The following is an 18,686-nucleotide window of genomic DNA, read 5'->3' on the forward strand; positions in this document are numbered from 1 at the left end:
GCGGCAAACATAAATTGTGTACAAGCTGTTGCAGGATAAATAAGACTACAACATTTTCTTTTTAGCAATAATTTATTTATACATGTAATGAAAAAAAATAATAGTAGATGACAACACTGCATTATTAAATAAACAAAACTCACCACCAAGTACGGTGGGTGGACACTATTTTTAATGACATTTCAAAAGACACACAGGTCTAAAAAATAGGACGGACCAAACTTGTATGTCACGATAAATGAGAATAAAATCTACAATTTCTTGTATATTCATTTTCAGATAATTCTGTCTTTATTATTCACAACCATTCTTGTTATGTACAATATTTTGTACCACAAAATCTATCACGTATAGTAAACAAGGATTTTTCTTCCAATTCACCTCATCTCAGCTTGTCTGACGTATGAATGTCCAGGCACAAAGTACTTCTGAGAGGATTTGAGTGTCAATAAAATCGGTTGATGCAGCTCTTCGTAGTAATCAGCTGCACTTGGAAATGGATTCATGACCACAGTTTTCATGGGTAAATCAATCTTGGGTGTAAAGCCGTACATTCCGTCATATTCTATCCTTTTACCTGGGTACAACGATGGTAGTTTGAATTCTACAATGAAATTATACATACAATATGAATGTATGTGGTGCTGTGACCATTAAGGTGAATTAATATGGTACAACATACAGATAAAAATAGTTATTTTGACCACATAAGAGGTGAAGCAAACAATCTAGATTTTCTTGCAGCTTTTTGCAAGCCAAAACTATCAAATTTAAAAAACATTTCTGGCTGAAAAATGTTAAGGTTTATTGTATTGCTATGCCAAACAGTGGATCACTTCATTAGTCCCCCCAGAGTCTGAATCAAGTATGTATGGTTTATAATCTTACCGATAGCAGCGAGTGATGTTTCCCTATGAGGGCGACATTTACTCGTGTGGGTTTCCCCCAAACGCACCAGACTGGGTTTACTGCGAAATAAGAAAAAAAAAGTGTTTTAGTGGACAAGATATATTGATGATACAATGTTCCCTCTGAAACAAATAGGGCTTTCACTCTTGGCTGAAAGTGGAATATAATTATTTGAGAATTTAATACAAAAACAATTATAAGTTGTCAGACAGAGATAAGACCTTGACCATGCATGCAGAAATTCAAAAGAAATATACACTACTTCGGGGTATCAAATCACCATAAAATCCTATTGCAAAAAAGATTGATGCAAGTTTAGCAATGAACCAGATATAGGTTAAAAATATCTATCACTTGTGCAATTGATCAGTGGTAGTGGCCAATCAGCAACAGTTATTTTAATCACATGGTGCTTTACAAAATAAGATGCCAGTCAGCTCAAGAATGCCATGCTGTTGAGAGAAGTTCATGACATCTCGATAAGTTACCTTTCAACGTCACCTCTATTACGATTGTATGCAAATAAGAAAGAAATCATTTAACATTACTGTTATGCATAGAATAATGGCATATTTGATACAATCTTAGCACAAACATTTCTGAAAATCAAATTTTGAAACATCCAAAAACAAAACAATGCTACGATTGCTTCACAGTTATGTTATCAGAATTTTAAGAGGTGCAACATGGCTTCTTTTGTTTTATGTTTGTACCGAGAATATATGTATTAATATTATTCAAATATTTTCCATCCGTGCAGTATAGGAAGGTGGATACAAATGTGCAATAATAATGCATGCTGGGTACGCAGGGGTCACATCAGGTCAAACACTAGGAATGTTTTTTTACATCAACCCACTCAGTGCACATTGCCATAAAAATGGTACCTGGCAGCAGGTATTATTGTAGCTATCTTTGCTCTTTTTTCTTGATTTTCACTCTTCCTTCGCTGTTGTAATTCCTTCTCCCTCACTCTTTAAATTTTCATAAAATAAATGTACAATATTATCAACACTATATAATGTGTGTATATATAACTATAAAAAAAAAAAAAGATGCAAGGGCAAGTTCTCTGATGTATAACAGTGCCCTCATTGTTGAAAACTTTGGTAATTTTGTTTTTATCAAACTGAACATCTGATCATGCGTACTCTTAAGAAACATATAATTAATTTCAAGTCTAATATAAAATATATTCCACCATGTGACATCAGCATGTCAAAATGATTTTATTTTGTTAGTGAGCTGTTATTAAAAAGTATAAAACAACTAAAATACCTTCTGATCTCCTCGAAAAGTTCCCTTTGCACATAATAAGATAAATGAAATGTCTACATTAGTTGCGAGTTCAGGGCATTCTCAATTTGTCAATTGTTTTGATATTATTTATAAGATTCCAAGACTAACACAACGTTCTATTTACGGAACCTAACCAGGTTGTTGAAATATTTAACCAAGCATTTATATTTAACTAAAACTTTATTCAAAACTTTAACATTCTCTTGATGGGACATAAGACAAGACACAATTTGAAGTTTGTAGTCTACACAAAATACTCTCGAGGCAAATATAATATGGTAAATATAACCACTGTCAATCATCAAATATCAAGTGATGCTGGGGGGGGGGGGGTTCTTGGTATGCAACACTGAAGGTAGCCGGGTATCATTAAAATAAATGATCAGATGTTACTGACATTTTACACAACATGGTTTTAAACTGTTGCTTACAAAACCCAGATAAAAATACATCGTCATTGACTTTTCACACAAACACAGGTCAAACATCCATAAAAATTGTAATGTTGAGCCTTTTACCATTGGTCATGTCTCACAATATGTAGTTACATAATGAGTACTTTATTATAGCTGGAATTAATTTTCGCTGAAAAGACATTTTGGGTGTTTTGTATGGAATTTATTTTCACTGATTTTTGACGAGTTGAATGTAAAATATAGGAAAAATGGTATATTCGCTGGATTTTATTTTTACTGAATCATTTCTTCATTCCAAGCGAAAATAAAGTATTTTACAGTACAGTTGTATTATTGTTTAGAACTCTTCGAGAATTCTGATATTTACTATTCATTTAAAATGGGTTTCTTTTCACCAAAAATGTTTATTCATCATTATTTTCATTGCTATCAAATATCCAGGTTAGCACTTCAAAGATATAGTATGTTGACAGGCCATGTACTCTTTCATGTCATAAAGATGTCTTTATCAAGTTTAAAATTACTTCAAATAATTATAACCAATGTTATTACTCCATCTATAAACCCCTAATACCTTACAATAATATGAAGAAAAAAACACACTGCAATTAAAAAAATAAAAAAATTCATATAAACTATATAAGAGTTCAAGATTGAGTTACTTTTGCACTTAAAATGAAAATCAAACAATTTATATGCACACATATTTAGTATGTACCTGGATGACTGGAATCTGTTGATAATCTCTCTTTGTGGAAAGCAAGACATGATTAGATTATGAATGTGAGGAAACACTTAGAAGGAGATGTAGTTGATTGCACAGTTAATATGTAATTGAAAGATACATAGAACTCAGGCTATCATTATTTCAATAACTCAAGCATATTGTGGTACTACCATGGTGCATCACACTTGCATGAACAATACAGCAATTAGATCCCTACTTACATGTATCAAATTCTGACTTACATCCTGAGAGCTCGACCCGAGCTCGTCCCCAAAACAGCGTTATAATTAACGATAGCTGCCTCGTAGGAGTAACTATAAGTTAATTATGACTGTTGAAGATCTATTACTGAAATGCATCATGGGATTACCACCATATGAGTTTTAGCTAGAAGCTTTATTAAACCAAATGTAATATAGCGCCACCACTAGCCAAACTTCTTAAAATCTTTTGTTTTTTTATGGAATCCTTTTGTTTTTATAAGCATCAGAAATAGATGATAGCGGACAACCAACACCTATTAAATGAATGCACAGTATAAGAACATACCACATGAATAATCAAAGGTGCACAGATAGATGCAATTATAAAATAAAAACACCGTCAAATCACAGCAAAGCAATCATTGTGGTTTTCTAACATGCTCTTTAATGAATACCTGTCTTCAAAGACGGAATCTGAGCAGACAAGTTGATTCATATCATCCCTTGAATAAAACGGTTGCAATGAGTGGGTGACAAGAAATGAGAAAGAAAGCAGTTAAATTTGGTATTCTTATAGCATCCATTTATTTTGATTTCATTATTTTGAATAGCATTTGCAAAATAGCATTTTGTTCACTGTTGTTTATGTGTGCTTCGATTTAAGGAGTGACCTATAACAGCAGAGGTATCAAAGACTTATGTATATCAATAATAACACAAAAATAGTAGCTGTAAAAATAAATGGTAGCCCATTGGCCATATTGGATCAGATCACAAAATGTCAAGTAAAAAACATTTAACAAAATGTCAAGATCTATCCAGGCAAACCATGAACAGTGTCACGACTGAAAATAAAAAAAAACAAGGTCATGCCACAATAACATTACAGAGAAAATTCTGCAAATGATCTATTAAATATCCATAAAGCTGATAGATTAAGAATATGAATATTCATTAATGCAAATTTGTGCTTAGGAATTAATTTCAAAAGAAGTGATTATTTAAACTTACTGTTTGATCTTTGGCAAGACTAGGACGGTGTTTCTCCTCTCAAGTTCTTCTTTTTCTGATTTGCTGACAGACACTGTACCAGATCTCATCTTTTCCAGTTGTTTTTCTAATTGCATTTCAGCAAAGTAGTTGATAGCTTCAATAGGTTTTGCGTTATCAATAGTTGACTGATCTGGTGGTGCCTCAAATGTTACTGTAATTACAAGAATGAAATCAATAAAATAAAGATGTTTTTTTTTTCTCCATCTTCAATAGTCTACAGTGATTTGGTAATTTTATTCTCACCCAAATAAAATAGAAATGTTTTCCTGCAGACTTCTGTAATATTTTTTGAAGTGCCATTATATCATTAAGTGTTATGTTATTTACAGCTGAAAATCAGATTTTTTGCATGATTTTTTGTTATAAATGAAATAAAAAAAGTTTTATTTTAAGTTAATGTTTTTTGTGACACACAGTTCTGTAAGCATGAAAAAGTCCAGCAATTGAAATTATTGAATTCTTTGAGAAATTCCACATTAGGAGTTACTATGACAACCTGAGACTGCACCCCAAATGAGCACAGTACATTTTGATGAAAGTACTTGGAGGTGAGAGAAAAAAATTACAAAGATTACATACCTGTTAAAGGTTTAGTTTGTGATGGAGGTCTGGGTGATATCTTGTCAGTATCGCCACCATCGATAGACCCTTTGTCACTGTTATCACTGTCTTCACCATCCTAAGAAACAAATCAATTGATAAGTTTTTCAAATAACATGGCCATCTCCTCCGCAAACCAATCAGGGAGAATCTTGATAACCCTTTGAGTGGCAAATTTTGGTCCCGCTTAAATTTGGGTAAATTTGTTCATAGTTTCTGTAATTAAACCTTAATTCTGAGCCAAACAAACAAAATGTAACATTGCTTTTAGTTTTTGATTAAAACGAGCAGCCTCTCGGCTGAGATACATGTAGCTCCTCTGTTAGCAATGCACATTTCACTTAAATATATCGTCACAAAACTCAACAAGTCTGAGAGAGGTCCACCTGTAGTACCTTTATGCATAATATCATAGCAATCAGGCTTGTAGTTTTCAAGAAGTCGTCAAAAAGTAAAGAGTTTGACAAAGACAGTGATGGACAAAGTTGACAGTGGAGCTACAAAATTTGACATTTTTGCAACATTTCAACTATTTTAAAGAAGGTAAATTTGGCACTCAAAGGGTTAATTTGATAGCGTCATTCATTAATTAGTTTTTATTGACTGATTTATGCCGACAGATAGACAGACATAGTGTACCGTACATATTCCTTTGCATAAAGTATCACAAATACATTTTATAATGGCAATAAAAACGATATAATTATTAAAATCTGACTTACCTTTTTGAGTATACCTCTAGAATTTGATGGTGATGCCTGTTTAACTCTACTGGATGGTGCTTTAGATATCTTTGCAGACACTTTGCCTTTTTTTAGTAACTCTATAGTTCTACTAATATGACTCTATAGTAAACATGACAATTATAGTATTCATAATGGGCCGAGAGAGAAACTCGACAACACAGTTTTGTTTTGTTTCAGAAACATGTTAATTTGTTACGTTCACAATTATTTAATTACATGTGTGTTATATAATCCTTAAGCTATGCATTTAAAAAAAAATCCAAAAAAGGCAAAATGGAAATATAAAATAATATTTCCCAAACAAATTGGATTTTTTTTCATAGTGTCCAAAAAAATTTTCCTATTTGGCAAATCATTTGAAAAAAAAATGTGTTGCCCTAGTTTAAATTGAGTAAAATACAAAGTATGTTAATAGTATACACAAAAATAACATGTTTCCAAATAGGTTTGTGCTAAACAAATTTTCTGATACAAAACCAGTGCATGTTCTAAATATTGTACAATGTATGTGTCATGTTAGCTCTGTGGATGGTAATACACATATTGTGTCCATATGATATGTGACAAATAGTATAATTAGTTTTCAAAACAAAATCAATCAAAATAATGATGAATTTGATAAGTACCTTGAACATTTCCATCCATTTGTCTATCCAATTACTCGCCATGACTTTCAGTTCTTCTTTGCGATTAGTGGCATCGTCAAGACTCCACAGTTCCCATGAGTCCAACTCTTTGTAGAAAAAATTGTGAGGATCCTGAAGTCCAAAATGAAGAAACATATTGCGCACATAATTTCTGTTAAGATATAAACAGAAGAAATTAAAGAGAGGGTTGTGATGTGTTTGCGGCTGTAAGAGAATTATTAGTATATACATTTTATTTGACATCAGTGATTCTTTGCAAAAGGCCTGGATTGGGAAAGGTATATTCTAAATATACTATTTTTAATACCCTATATCCAAAATACGTTTTTTCTGATCATTATTTTTAACTGATTATAGAAAGCCTAGAATGTTAAAGGCCAAGGGGTCATTACAAATGTGTGCATTTGAATTAGACCCACATCCCATATCAAAGACGATCTCATGAGTAAAAATAGAAGCTATAACATTCTGATTACACATCAGAAAGAGTTATATTTGTAATTTGGGTTTCTTTTTCACTTCTTAGTTGAAAATTTTAATAAATGATTTTCAGTATTTCTATGAAATCTTATGTGTGAAAGTGTTGGACTGAACAACTGTAGCTAAAATCAAATAATTTAATTTTTAACTTCAATATCTTTTTCTATAGTTCAATTTAAAATACTGATTTCTCAGAGAAGAAATGTTAGGATACCCTTATTTCATTGAAATTGACCATTATCAAATATGTATAGCAAATTCTAATTGGGAAAATACCCATAAAAAACTGTGCTTGTCGAATCCCATGTGATGTTTTGACACCACTAACAAGGTAAACAGAAACTGACAGATTATTTTTAAAATGTTTAGGAGCAGTTTGCTTCTGTAGAAAAAGTTAACTTCCTAAGATATAGATTTAGACTGACCTGATTTCTTCATCTCCATCTAAGTATTGTGCCATCATTTCAATCACGGTGTCATCATTCTCTGCAGCCAGAGATCCCAATAGTCTTAAAGAATGCAGAATAAATGCTTTTTGGTCACTTTCACCAGCATTCGGCGGGTTACTAGTATTCAATAATCCAAGTATTGTGTCTGCAATATGTTTAGAATTAGACAGACCATCTTGGTTGTGAAGGGTCATTAACGCATCGGCTATTTGCGTCTTCGTTTCATAGTCTGCGATCTTCTCTAGTTTCAACAGATTGGCAGAGAAAGCCGTTGCCGTCCAGGGTTTTGGGAAGGTCTGTAAGGAAAATTAAAATTAACATTAGGCTGTAAAAATGTTATATGCATGCTGAATGAGAGAGTAATTTTTATTCTGGGACACAAAAAAAAACTATTTAAAAAAAAACTAAGTGGGACTTACGTTAGAGTCGGCATTTGGGAAGAACTTTTCAAACCATTCAGCACCTTTGAATTGAGAGATGAACCCTGGCAAAGGAGTCGGCAGACGTGGTGGGGATGGTGTGGGTTGAGGTGGAGGTGATGGGGATGGAGGGGGTGGTTTAGGCCTCGAGACAAACTTAGTGATGGTTTTTTTTATTTTAACCACTTTCGGTTTGGGTACTGCTTTGGGTTGTTCTTTCACTTCCTCCTTGGCAATCTCGGGAGAAGGTGTCGGGGGAGGTGTGGGCTCATCGTCAAAGTCATCAAATGATACCTCCTTTGGAGTGGGAGTACGCGTTATATCAATAGCTAGTTTAGAGAAGAGCCCAGATTTTGGCGTTGATTTGATGGATGCAGATTCCAGATCTGATTTTTCTTTCTCTTCTCTCTCCACCATGTCCTCTATCTTTTTAGCCTGTGGATGCAAACATACCTGTATTAATTCTGATCTTGAAATCACCATCACTGTGCATTTCCAAGAGCCGGTTCAGTTTAGTTTCAGGTTTCAGAGTTTTATTGATGACGGAAGACGATACAAGTATAATTTAGCTGGTATCATGGTCTGATCAGTCCCATAATTTAATTGCAACACTTTATTTGTGAGCTTTACTGAAATTTATCAAGGTATATGCAAAACGAAATGCAACTGCTACAGTACCGTCACCAAACAAACTCTAAAACTAAAGCAGGGACAATTCACAGCAGTGATGGATTAAGATTTACACTGTAAGAAAATAAAATATGAAAACATATGGTGCACCAATACACTGCAATTATAAATACAGATCAAAGACACACATAGTATTATAAAACACCAAACGACAAACAACAAAACAAAAATAAACACTAGTGCAATATACACAACAACGTGAATATAGGTAATGTACAATGTTGTTCTTTCAATGCAATGTTGGGTACAATGCATTCACCTCTTCCAGCCAGTAGATTTCATCCAGTAGAAGATAAATACAATCTGACATGAAAGTAGGAGTACTCATATAAAACTGGGAAAACTAAAACTATGAGAGTTTACAGAGGAGTCAAACCTAAGGGTACATAGACATAAAAGTAAGATTTCTATAAAACTGGGAAAACTAAAACAGGACTACGATAGTTTACAGAGAAGTAAAATCTCCAATACACGATGACCGGGAAAAAAGATGCTTTTAAAACAAACCGATGATGCTTTTTTTTTCATTTCCACTCAAATGAGACTGTGGCAATTTTTTTTTTATACTTTGTAAAGCTGGTTTTAACCATGACCAGAAATTAAATGAGACAAATATTTTTGAATCCACTATGACAAGCCACTATGTCACCAATATAAAGTTTTGAAGAAAAAACAAAACAATTCCTGGTCCCAACTATAAACAACACTAGGATAGATCTATATTAGTGGGTGGTGAGGGGAAAAAATACTCGCAATCTGAGTTTTTTTTTAGTTTAGAATGTGCAAAGTAAAGCTATGTATAAAAGCATCAGTGCAGTGATGAATAATGCTGGTGTTCAGTAAATATGATCGGTAAAGGCGAGGATAGAAAGTGAATATCAAAGAGCTATATTTCAGTGTAGATTATTTAACTTACTACACCAACAAGGCCACTACACTACTTTGTGAGTTATGGAGAAGCGAATAAAATGTTGATTCAAAATCACTGGTACATGTGATCTGACATGAGTGATGCCAACTTCTATTAATAAGTGAAATTTTACACTGTATTAATTGAGTTATGGTGTGAAAGTTCGCTGTGAATAACAGGGCTATATATCTGCCAACAATCTATGCAGGTAGCCAATGATTATTTGACTAAATGAGCATATTCAATTATATTGGTCCAAACATTAGCACTTTTACCTATTTGAATTTCATTTGAAGTCTTGTAAGCATTTCAAATTTCATTCCTCAAAACGCACATTGAGTAGTAAGATTAGTAAGTAACCAAACATTTACAGTGACTTAAGAGAATATTAAATGTATTTTACATGTGTTGTACAAGACGCAACGTGACGCGACGACAACCACCCTTTAAAGTATGTACACTGAAGTATAGCTGCATGTTACTTAGGTCAGGTGTAAAATATTGTGAGCATAAAGTTTTGGTGCAAGTATATAGCATTTGCATCTTTCATGAAAAAGGGATAGGGTAAAAAAAAAGATAGATTTCATACTTTAGGTGAAGTATTCTTGGGTGACGTTGCCTCTGTTCTATGTGATGAAGATGAAATCACCTCAAGCTCCTTTATAAAGTCACAGCCAGAAGAAAGTGAGAATAAATTGATAATAATAATAGTATGATAATACAGAAACTTTCATGAGAATAAAGATGCATTGATAGATATGAAAGATTAACAAATGTTTCCATTGTGTGTGTATATGAAAGATTAACAAATGTTTCCATTGTGTGTGTATATGAAAGATTAACAAATGTTTCCATTGTGTGTGTATATGAAAGATTAACAAATGTTTCCATTGTGTGTGTATATGAAAGATTAACAAATGTTTCCATTGTGTGTGTATATGAAAGATTAACAAATGTTTCCATTGTGTGTGTATATGAAAGATTAACAAATGTTTCCATTGTGTGTGTATATGAAAGATTAACAAATGTTTCCATTGTGTGTGTATATGAAAGATTAACAAATGTTTCCATTGTGTGTGTATATGAAAGATTAACAAATGTTTCCATTGTGTGTGTATATGAAAGATTAACAAATGTTTCCATTGTGTGTGTATATGAAAGATTAACAAATGTTTCCATTGTGTGTGTATATGAAAGATTAACAAATGTTTCCATTGTGTGTGTACATGAAACCCTCACTTCATACATGACTTTTTATAACATCATTACACTCTTTTATTAAAAATATAAAGTTCATAAAAATAAAATAAAACTATGATCACTTCACCTTCAAATATAACACAAATGAAGTTATATAAACTCAACTGTATTTTAGCATAAGTATGACAAAGATTTGGTTTCAGGGTAGAGGTGATATCCTTTTGTAATATGGATTAATACAACAATTCTTTGATAGCATAACAATGACCACAACAGAATATTAATTATTTGATATTATAAACAAAGATTTACATTGTAAAAAAAAGTTTTAATATGAATTTTTAAAAATAATTTTTCAAACACTTGAAATATATTCCAGTTAGATACTCCACTAAATTATTAACCCTTTGTGTGTTTTCAAGACATCTTTTGTCACCTTTCATGCAAAATAAGCCTGCATAATTATGTCCATTTGGTCCAACATAAATGAAAATTTTTCTAATTGTAGAAAAAATTATCAAAATTTGCAAAATGTTGCACCAAATCAAGGTGTGCCAAAAGATTAACTAAATTATTTTAAATGTGAAGATGTTTAAGCGGATTTAATTATTTTAAATGTGAAGATGTTTAAGATGAAGATAATTGATGATGATTCAAACAAATTTTCAACATTTCTTGTAACTTGGCATATAAATTGTGTACATTGTAGGTATGCTGGCTCAAATTCATTACTAATTGTATTTCATATTTAAACGAAAAAGTATAGATATCACCATGGCAACAATTGTCAACAGATTATAGCCATTATAAATGACAATATTTCAAACTGTTCATCTAAATAGTGTACAAGTTTAAATATATAATAAGAATTGAAAAGATAAATAAAAGTACCTCGTCATCATCACTCCAGATAAAAACACGCTGCAGTGTTCCCAAAAGATGAAAATAGAAATACCAGATGAATTAACAAGATAGGTCTTCCTGACGTACAAACCGATCTAGTCACTATCATGCATTACACTATGTAATATTGTGTTGTATGATAATGATACTCTTCATTAATCAATTAATTAATCTAAATTGGCAGCTAGAAACCTTTTTGTTTGCAAGCCTTATTTGCATAATACAGTGTTCTCTCAATAAATTTGCATACTAATTTGCATAAAACTTTGCATAATTATTGAAAACCAAAATTGCAATGATTACCATACTCATTATTAAAAGCCTCACATCACATGCACACGAAAAAAGGAAATAACCACTGTGGCAGTCAAGATAATGAATGTGATGGTGTCAGACCGGCACAGAGGTAAAACAAAGCACAGTGACGATACCACCACAATTTTGGTATCCAGGGAGAACACTGAAACAATATCAGTTTAACATAATATACTTTGTTACATTGATGTACATTTTGTCTTGACAAAATAAGATTTGTTACAGTAAGTATCGAAATGGAAGGCAAGAAAAATGTTTCAAATAGAGATATTTATTGACTTGCCAATCAGATTTCTGATACGGGACTTGTATTATTCTACTTATATCATTTTGATGTTAGTTCCAAAATACACAAGACATTGTAATCTTAATGCAAACAAGGGTTGCAGTGTATCCATCTAACCAATGCACTCTGCGACACCACATTTGTAAACTAGCTTTACAATTTTACCATGCGACATTTTAATGACAATAATTAATTTCTTTGCATGCGTTAACAATGATATATTTGGTTGACATTTTTAAAATCATGGCTTACAAACACAATAATAGTGACCATGCATTATTTGCAACGTATGTATACATCGATTAGCCACATATCAACATTCAATTGTTAGCTTTTTGTGACAGAATTGCCCAATACAAAGGACTCTTGCTATAAAGACGAGCTCTCTATGAAGTATGAAACATTGTTCAAAAGAAGGCCTCTAGTTATCATTGTCAAAAAATGAAAATGTGGGTAGGTTGAGTGATGGGATCATGCATGTTTTTATGTATAAGATTTGATATGGGCAATATAACAAAATTGGTTATTTTGGAGGAATATAATCAGTCTCACACCCATTATTCAGGCAAAGTCAGCAATGTTAGAAATAGAAACTCTGTATATTTACTACTTTAGTGAAGTTGCTAATCATGAACAGTGTTAGGGAATATTTAGTTTATATTCTTTATTTTTTACCAGAACCTTGTGTACTACACATAGAAATAGAGATGCAGGAACTTCAAAGAAGAGTGAGAGTAATAGGAGTATTGGGAAATATGTGTCTGCATGCGTTTGAATATTAGGTATTCTGGTCGTGACAATCAAGCAAATTATATACAGCATTACAATCTTATGATAAGTATGTCATAACTTATAGATGAACACTAATTAATAATTAAAACTTAAATATTTCACAATCAGAGTCACAGCAAACAAAAACACAGAAAGCAGATATAACATTAAATAAATATACTTGTCTTGTTTTGTTTTGTTTTTAATAACTCAAGCACACATGCATTAGTATAGGTCAGTGTCACAAACCACTGCACAACAATTATATAAAGCAACGTTAACATCACGGTAACACCACCACATTAAAGTGAATACACAACACAACAAACAGGTTGGAGCAATGTGAGGTGAACATGCAAGAGGTGGTGTTGGGGGCAGGATTTTTCACCTCCGAGTCATAGTCATCCTCCTCCGCTGCCAATGCCGCCGCCAGCTCCTCTGCCTGTGTCATGTAACGTATGGAATGATCAGAGAAAACAAACAAAGACACCAATATTAGTATGTGTCAAATATTCCCTGGACAGATTAGATTAATAGAAATCACACAATGAATTATTAGTTTCCTGTGGAGATAAGTAAGTTGTTAAATCCAAGGGTTACGATTGAAGTGACAAATTTGTTTCTATTTAATAGTGATGTGTTCAACCAAAGAGCCGACTTATTTGTGAAGGTTGCTATCAGTCCAACCGTAGTGATGGTGCAACAATAAGAATATTTTCCGTTCACTACGAGATCCCCCATTATATGTGAAATCGAACATAAAAACAGGACAAACAAAGGTCATAGCGTAGTAGTGGCATCAAAACTTAGCATAAATATCTGTTTTTATCGAATCATAAAAACAGATATTTTCTGGAGTTATTTTCATGCTTTATGTGCTATACACATTTATTAATGGGCAATTTTTGATGAAGTAAGGGTATCTCAATGCCATGTTCTCTGAAAAGATTGAGATTTCAACATTGAACAATTAAAAAAAAAATCAAGTTCAAAATCCAAACATTTGATTTTTGCAGCAGAAGTTGGGTCTGCACCATTCACGCCTAACGCAAGATCTCATAGAAGTACTAAAAAGTGTCTATAAGGAGATGTGAATTTGAGATGAACATTGTGGATTGGTTAATGGCAAGCTAAACGTGACCAAAGGATATAAAAAAACTTCTGATCTAGTTCATATATTTTTTTTTTTCTTTATTTTTTTTATATACTGACCGGAAAATGAACAAAGTTTTAAAACTGGTCAATACTGATGCCAATTCTAATCAGACTCTGAAGAATACGAATTAGGTTATGTAGTAAAACAGCATAAAGCACCATCACCATAGCTAATCAGCATAGTGAAAGGTGTGAGCATTTGGTCACACATATGTTAGGAACGGCACCCTGTGATGTGAATCAGCACAGTGAAAGGTGTGAGCATTTGGTCACACATATGTTAGGAACGGCACCCTGTGATGTGAATTTATTTAGACATTAGTGGTTAGTAGGACTCTTTCCCCTTGGAGGGAAATAATGCTTTCTGGTAGCTGGTTTACAAAGACCTTTTATTTTACTAACCCCCTTCAATTTAGTTTCAGTTTGATTTCTACTACATTGATGTCTTCTTTGTGTTCTTCTGGACTGTTTGCAGGATACGCAGGATAAAAAATAAAATAAAACACAAGACAAGACAAGACACGACACGACACAAAACACAATGTTGTCATTAATTGAGGTAGGTGTAGGAGTTTTGTGGTAGTGTGAGACAGAATCATATAATATGTGTGATGCCAGCAAATATGTATTTTATAATGTATTTTCATGGGCAGACCTGTTTTGTTGAAGAAATTATATTGCAGTATTAGAATTGTAAATACAGGAATTGTCAGAACCATCAGCAAGATTATAATATTTCAAACATTTTATTCTAATCTATGTACAGTTTCTGACTACACAATCTTCAGAGCTGCTGTAAAAACACACTGATTGTGATAGATATGTTTTGTCAAAAGAGATGCAAGGCATAATATTGAAAAGGGCAATCACAACATTGCCAGGGCAGCAGCACATCTGGGACTGGGACTGTTTTGTTGCTGTCCAAGATTTGTCATGTGACAATGCCTAAAGTTGATACATGTTTAACATTGCAAACAATTCAGAGTCAAGTATCTCTCACAATCAGTAAATTAACAGTATTAAAAACACTTAGCACTCGAGCATGATCCAGAATACACTTCTAAATAAATAGATAATAATGTATAATATTTACACGAGGTGCAAGTGGTAATTACATTGGTATAATTATAGCACTGAAAATCTAGAAGACTCACCCTTTTTCTGGCATTGATTTCAGCAACCTGATCTTCACTCAGTGCCGGGGGTCTCCACGTATCTGCTTTCATTTTACTGGTTTGGTCGAGAGGCCAGAGAAGTCGGATAAGTACGGAATTGGGAATGAATCCTGATGGGTTGACAGGAAGTGGACGTTTCCTGGTAACCTTTGCTCCGTCCTCATCCTCCACCTCTTCCTCTTCTAGTTTAGTGTTTTTCGGGTTGGGAAAGAAGCCCATTGGAGAAAATTCTCTGAAAGATGGCTCTCCTGCAAATGAATCATTTTCACAAAACTGTTTAATTTAATTTCAAGTTTTGAATCTTCATATAAAAAAAGTTTTAACTGAAAATGTCATTTTTTTGGGTACTTATATGACAATTGAATGGTCAGTATTTATCTGTTTCATTTTGAACAAATGCATGTTTCAGTTCTACACTTTGGAACTAAATCTCTTGGACTGCAAGATAACTAAACATGTATAAGATTATAATGTTGGCAAAATATGAAGCAAAATGGCTGCTAGTTGGCCATCTTGGATGGGGTCATGACATAAAGCAATTTTCATATATGTCAAACAATAAATTGCATCTGTACCAAGTTTGAAAACAATTTTAAAGTTAGTTTTTGCGGTATCGAAATAGAAACAAAAATAATCAGAATAAAGTATTCAAGATTTCAAACAAATCCTGAAAAATGATGGATTTACCTTTGAGTGAGTCAACAGGCATTATTAATATTCAAAGTTTGAACAGAATTAGTCTACACAACCTAGAAATACTATTATTTTGGATTAAATATGAGCACCAGTTGGTCATTTCAAACCTGTACATGTATACCATAAAGTATCAACTATGTACCAAGCTTGTGAAAAAAAGGTCTGTATACTGGAGAGAATATGTGCCAAACAAACAAACAAACAAATGCACAGAATTCAATCCAAAGCTAATAATATGGTAAGTTTGTGCAAGTAAAGTATATATTCGCCAAAAGCTTGATTATACAAGTGTTGTTTGTTAGGACACAAATTTGAAACAATCCATCTACTATGGGTGTGCCATAACCATTTTGTTCCATGTATGCTTTATTAAACAGACAGAAGCTATAAAGGCTTTAAACTTTTTACCACCAGACAAGAGCCCAAACTTTTCTTATATTCTTCAAAATTTCGAGAAATGAACCCTAATTTTGAAGCTAACAGATAAAATTTGAGTCAATTTTCAGTTTTGATTAAAAAAAACAGGACTATTTTGTGAAATGTTGATGAAAATAAGGAACTGGTAGTGAAAAGGTTAACCTTTTTAACACCCAAGTCAATTTTGTCACCTTGTACAAAATAAAAGTCAAAACAGTTTTTTCAACAATTTTGAACACGACACCTGTAGAAGGCAATGGAATACAATGTTTAACTGATCTAAGATTAACACAAAAAAGCCAAATGTTTCACTAACAACCAAATGATGGCGTTGAAAAGTTAAAACTGAGATGCTCAAGCTGGATGTTCAGAAATCAACGTAATATTAATCCATACCTGGTTCATCCGAGACATCCATAAATGCATTGGGATTAAAATAATCATCTTTTGGAATCTGAAAATAAAAACACCATCATTAGGTCATGTGATATGCAAATTACTGAATCAGATGTTATATATCCAATAGAAAAGTAGCCGAGCATGATGGGTACATGCAGTCAATAAACTGACTAGAAGATTATCAAATTATGACAAATTATAAAAAAAAAAAATTGCAAGAATAACGAGACTAAAAAATACTTACAAATATTTGCTTAGGTTTGGGAAACAATTCAAGGTATTTTTTGAAAGCTTCTTCCTTGACTTTTGGTGGTGGTTTGGGTTTCTTTTTCAGTGGGAACAGTCCGTCTCTTATCTGTTTCAATTCGTCATCTCGATTGGCAAGCAGTGCAAACTCCTGTCAAGATAATGGTGTCAATGATGAATCAATATTCAATATTCAATATTGGACATTGTTTTGTTTTTTATGCTGTTTTATTCACTCACATGTTAAAAACTATTGAGTATGAAAAATACTTGGGAGATACGGATATGAATTGAAGGAGTTGATAGGCAGAATAGTCATAGTACACAGTAATTTATTTTTCATTCCGTTGAAATACAACATGAAATCATCAGTATCACCATCAGATGCACATTCTATATAAATTAGGTAACTATATTTACACAACAAAAATTATTGTATTAGCAATTACTTTTTCTTTGACTTTCTTTTCTCTGGTCAGTTCTTCATTCTCTTCGTCAGTCAGCACATCAACAAAATGATCAAACCTGAGAAGGAAAAATGGATAATTAAGTGAATGAACAAGAAACACGAGTAAAAGAAAAAGCTGTTGATATCTTTCATCCTTATGATAAGCACCTGGATTCATTCAAACAGGCTTTATTTCTTTTTGTACATTTCTCATTGTACCAGGAACACTCAGTTATTTCCAGTGACAGACACCCCCCCCCCCCCCATTTTTTAAAATTCAGCATGACCTCATTATAATTTGGGTACATGAGAAAATGACATGTACCGATAATCTTCAATTTGGTCCCAACCTCTGAGAATATTTTGTATTTATTCTTGGATACAAGTCACCCAAGCCATGCCATGTCATTGAATAAATACAATGGATTTCTACGGACAACATTCCATAATAATACATACTTGTAAAGAGACGAATGAGCATTTTTCAATCTTTTGACATCCTCTCTGTTCATGTCATGTAAGAGATCCCCGTCATAGGGTAAAGGATCTTCGCTTTCAACTTCAGGAAAACGCATAGATACCATTTTCAACATGTAGGACCTGGGCATGTCTAGAGAATATACAAAAACAAAAGTGATGTCGTAATTAGTAAAATAGTAAATAGTGTTATTCCTTACACATTCATTTGCTAGACTGTGAACCACTGTTCAAGACGGTGGTCACACAATTTCAGCCAAACTCTGAACAGTTCCATAAGCACTACTTCAATACTGCATATGACTTAAAAATGTTCTAGATAGCAATCTAGGTTGGTTAACACTTATGTTCAAGCACCCAGTCACTTTAATAATAAGTTTGATAAGATGTGTTCAGGGTATAAATCAGAATTAGGCAGAGGGTTCTCCGAACCCGCCTATTCACATAGTTCATACCCACAATAGACTCCGGTCAGTCAAAATGACTATTTTGAACTGTAGGCATTAATCAGCGATTCTGCCAATGACGGAGAGATAGAATCTAGGTCAGGGAAAGCCCCATGACCCCAAGATTCTTTTCCCTTACATCACGAACCACGTGACCGAGGCCATATGGCGCGCCATTACGGCTGGCTATTCACTCTGGTTCCT

General features: G+C 33.1%; 1 protein-coding gene across 5 annotated transcripts in view; it reads right to left on the bottom strand.

The window, feature by feature from the left end:
- Positions 1-53: 53 nt before the first annotated feature.
- LOC100377114 (WD repeat-containing protein 97-like) overlaps positions 54-18,686 on the bottom strand; it is a 51,481-nt gene continuing 32,848 nt past the window's right edge. The window contains exons 15-31 of one of the 5 annotated variants that reach the window (XM_085499932.1): positions 18,019-18,169; positions 17,561-17,636; positions 17,110-17,262; positions 16,863-16,920; positions 15,333-15,601; positions 13,412-13,465; positions 11,640-11,669; positions 10,138-10,206; positions 7,949-8,383; positions 7,506-7,825; positions 6,580-6,751; positions 5,930-6,052; positions 5,187-5,286; positions 4,566-4,758; positions 3,343-3,372; positions 2,188-2,211; positions 999-1,883 (exon numbers count right to left, since the gene is read on the bottom strand). In XM_085499932.1, coding sequence (XP_085356058.1) covers positions 1,769-1,883; positions 2,188-2,211; positions 3,343-3,372; positions 4,566-4,758; positions 5,187-5,286; positions 5,930-6,052; positions 6,580-6,751; positions 7,506-7,825; positions 7,949-8,383; positions 10,138-10,206; positions 11,640-11,669; positions 13,412-13,465; positions 15,333-15,601; positions 16,863-16,920; positions 17,110-17,262; positions 17,561-17,636; positions 18,019-18,169 — 2,372 coding nt within the window. In that variant the 3' untranslated portion in view covers positions 999-1,768. Of the gene's footprint in view, positions 605-888; positions 969-998; positions 1,884-2,187; positions 2,212-3,342; positions 3,373-4,565; positions 4,759-5,186; positions 5,287-5,929; positions 6,053-6,579; positions 6,752-7,505; positions 7,826-7,948; positions 8,384-10,137; positions 10,207-11,639; positions 11,670-13,411; positions 13,466-15,332; positions 15,602-16,862; positions 16,921-17,109; positions 17,263-17,560; positions 17,637-18,018; positions 18,170-18,686 lie in introns of those variants that run through there. The other 4 variants (XM_085499929.1, XM_085499930.1, XM_085499931.1 and 1 more) reach the window with 4 other exon arrangements.

Source organism: Saccoglossus kowalevskii, chromosome 6 (genome assembly GCF_978046115.1).
Source record: "Saccoglossus kowalevskii chromosome 6, keSacKowa6.1, whole genome shotgun sequence".
Classification (NCBI taxonomy): Eukaryota; Metazoa; Hemichordata; class Enteropneusta; family Harrimaniidae; genus Saccoglossus; species Saccoglossus kowalevskii.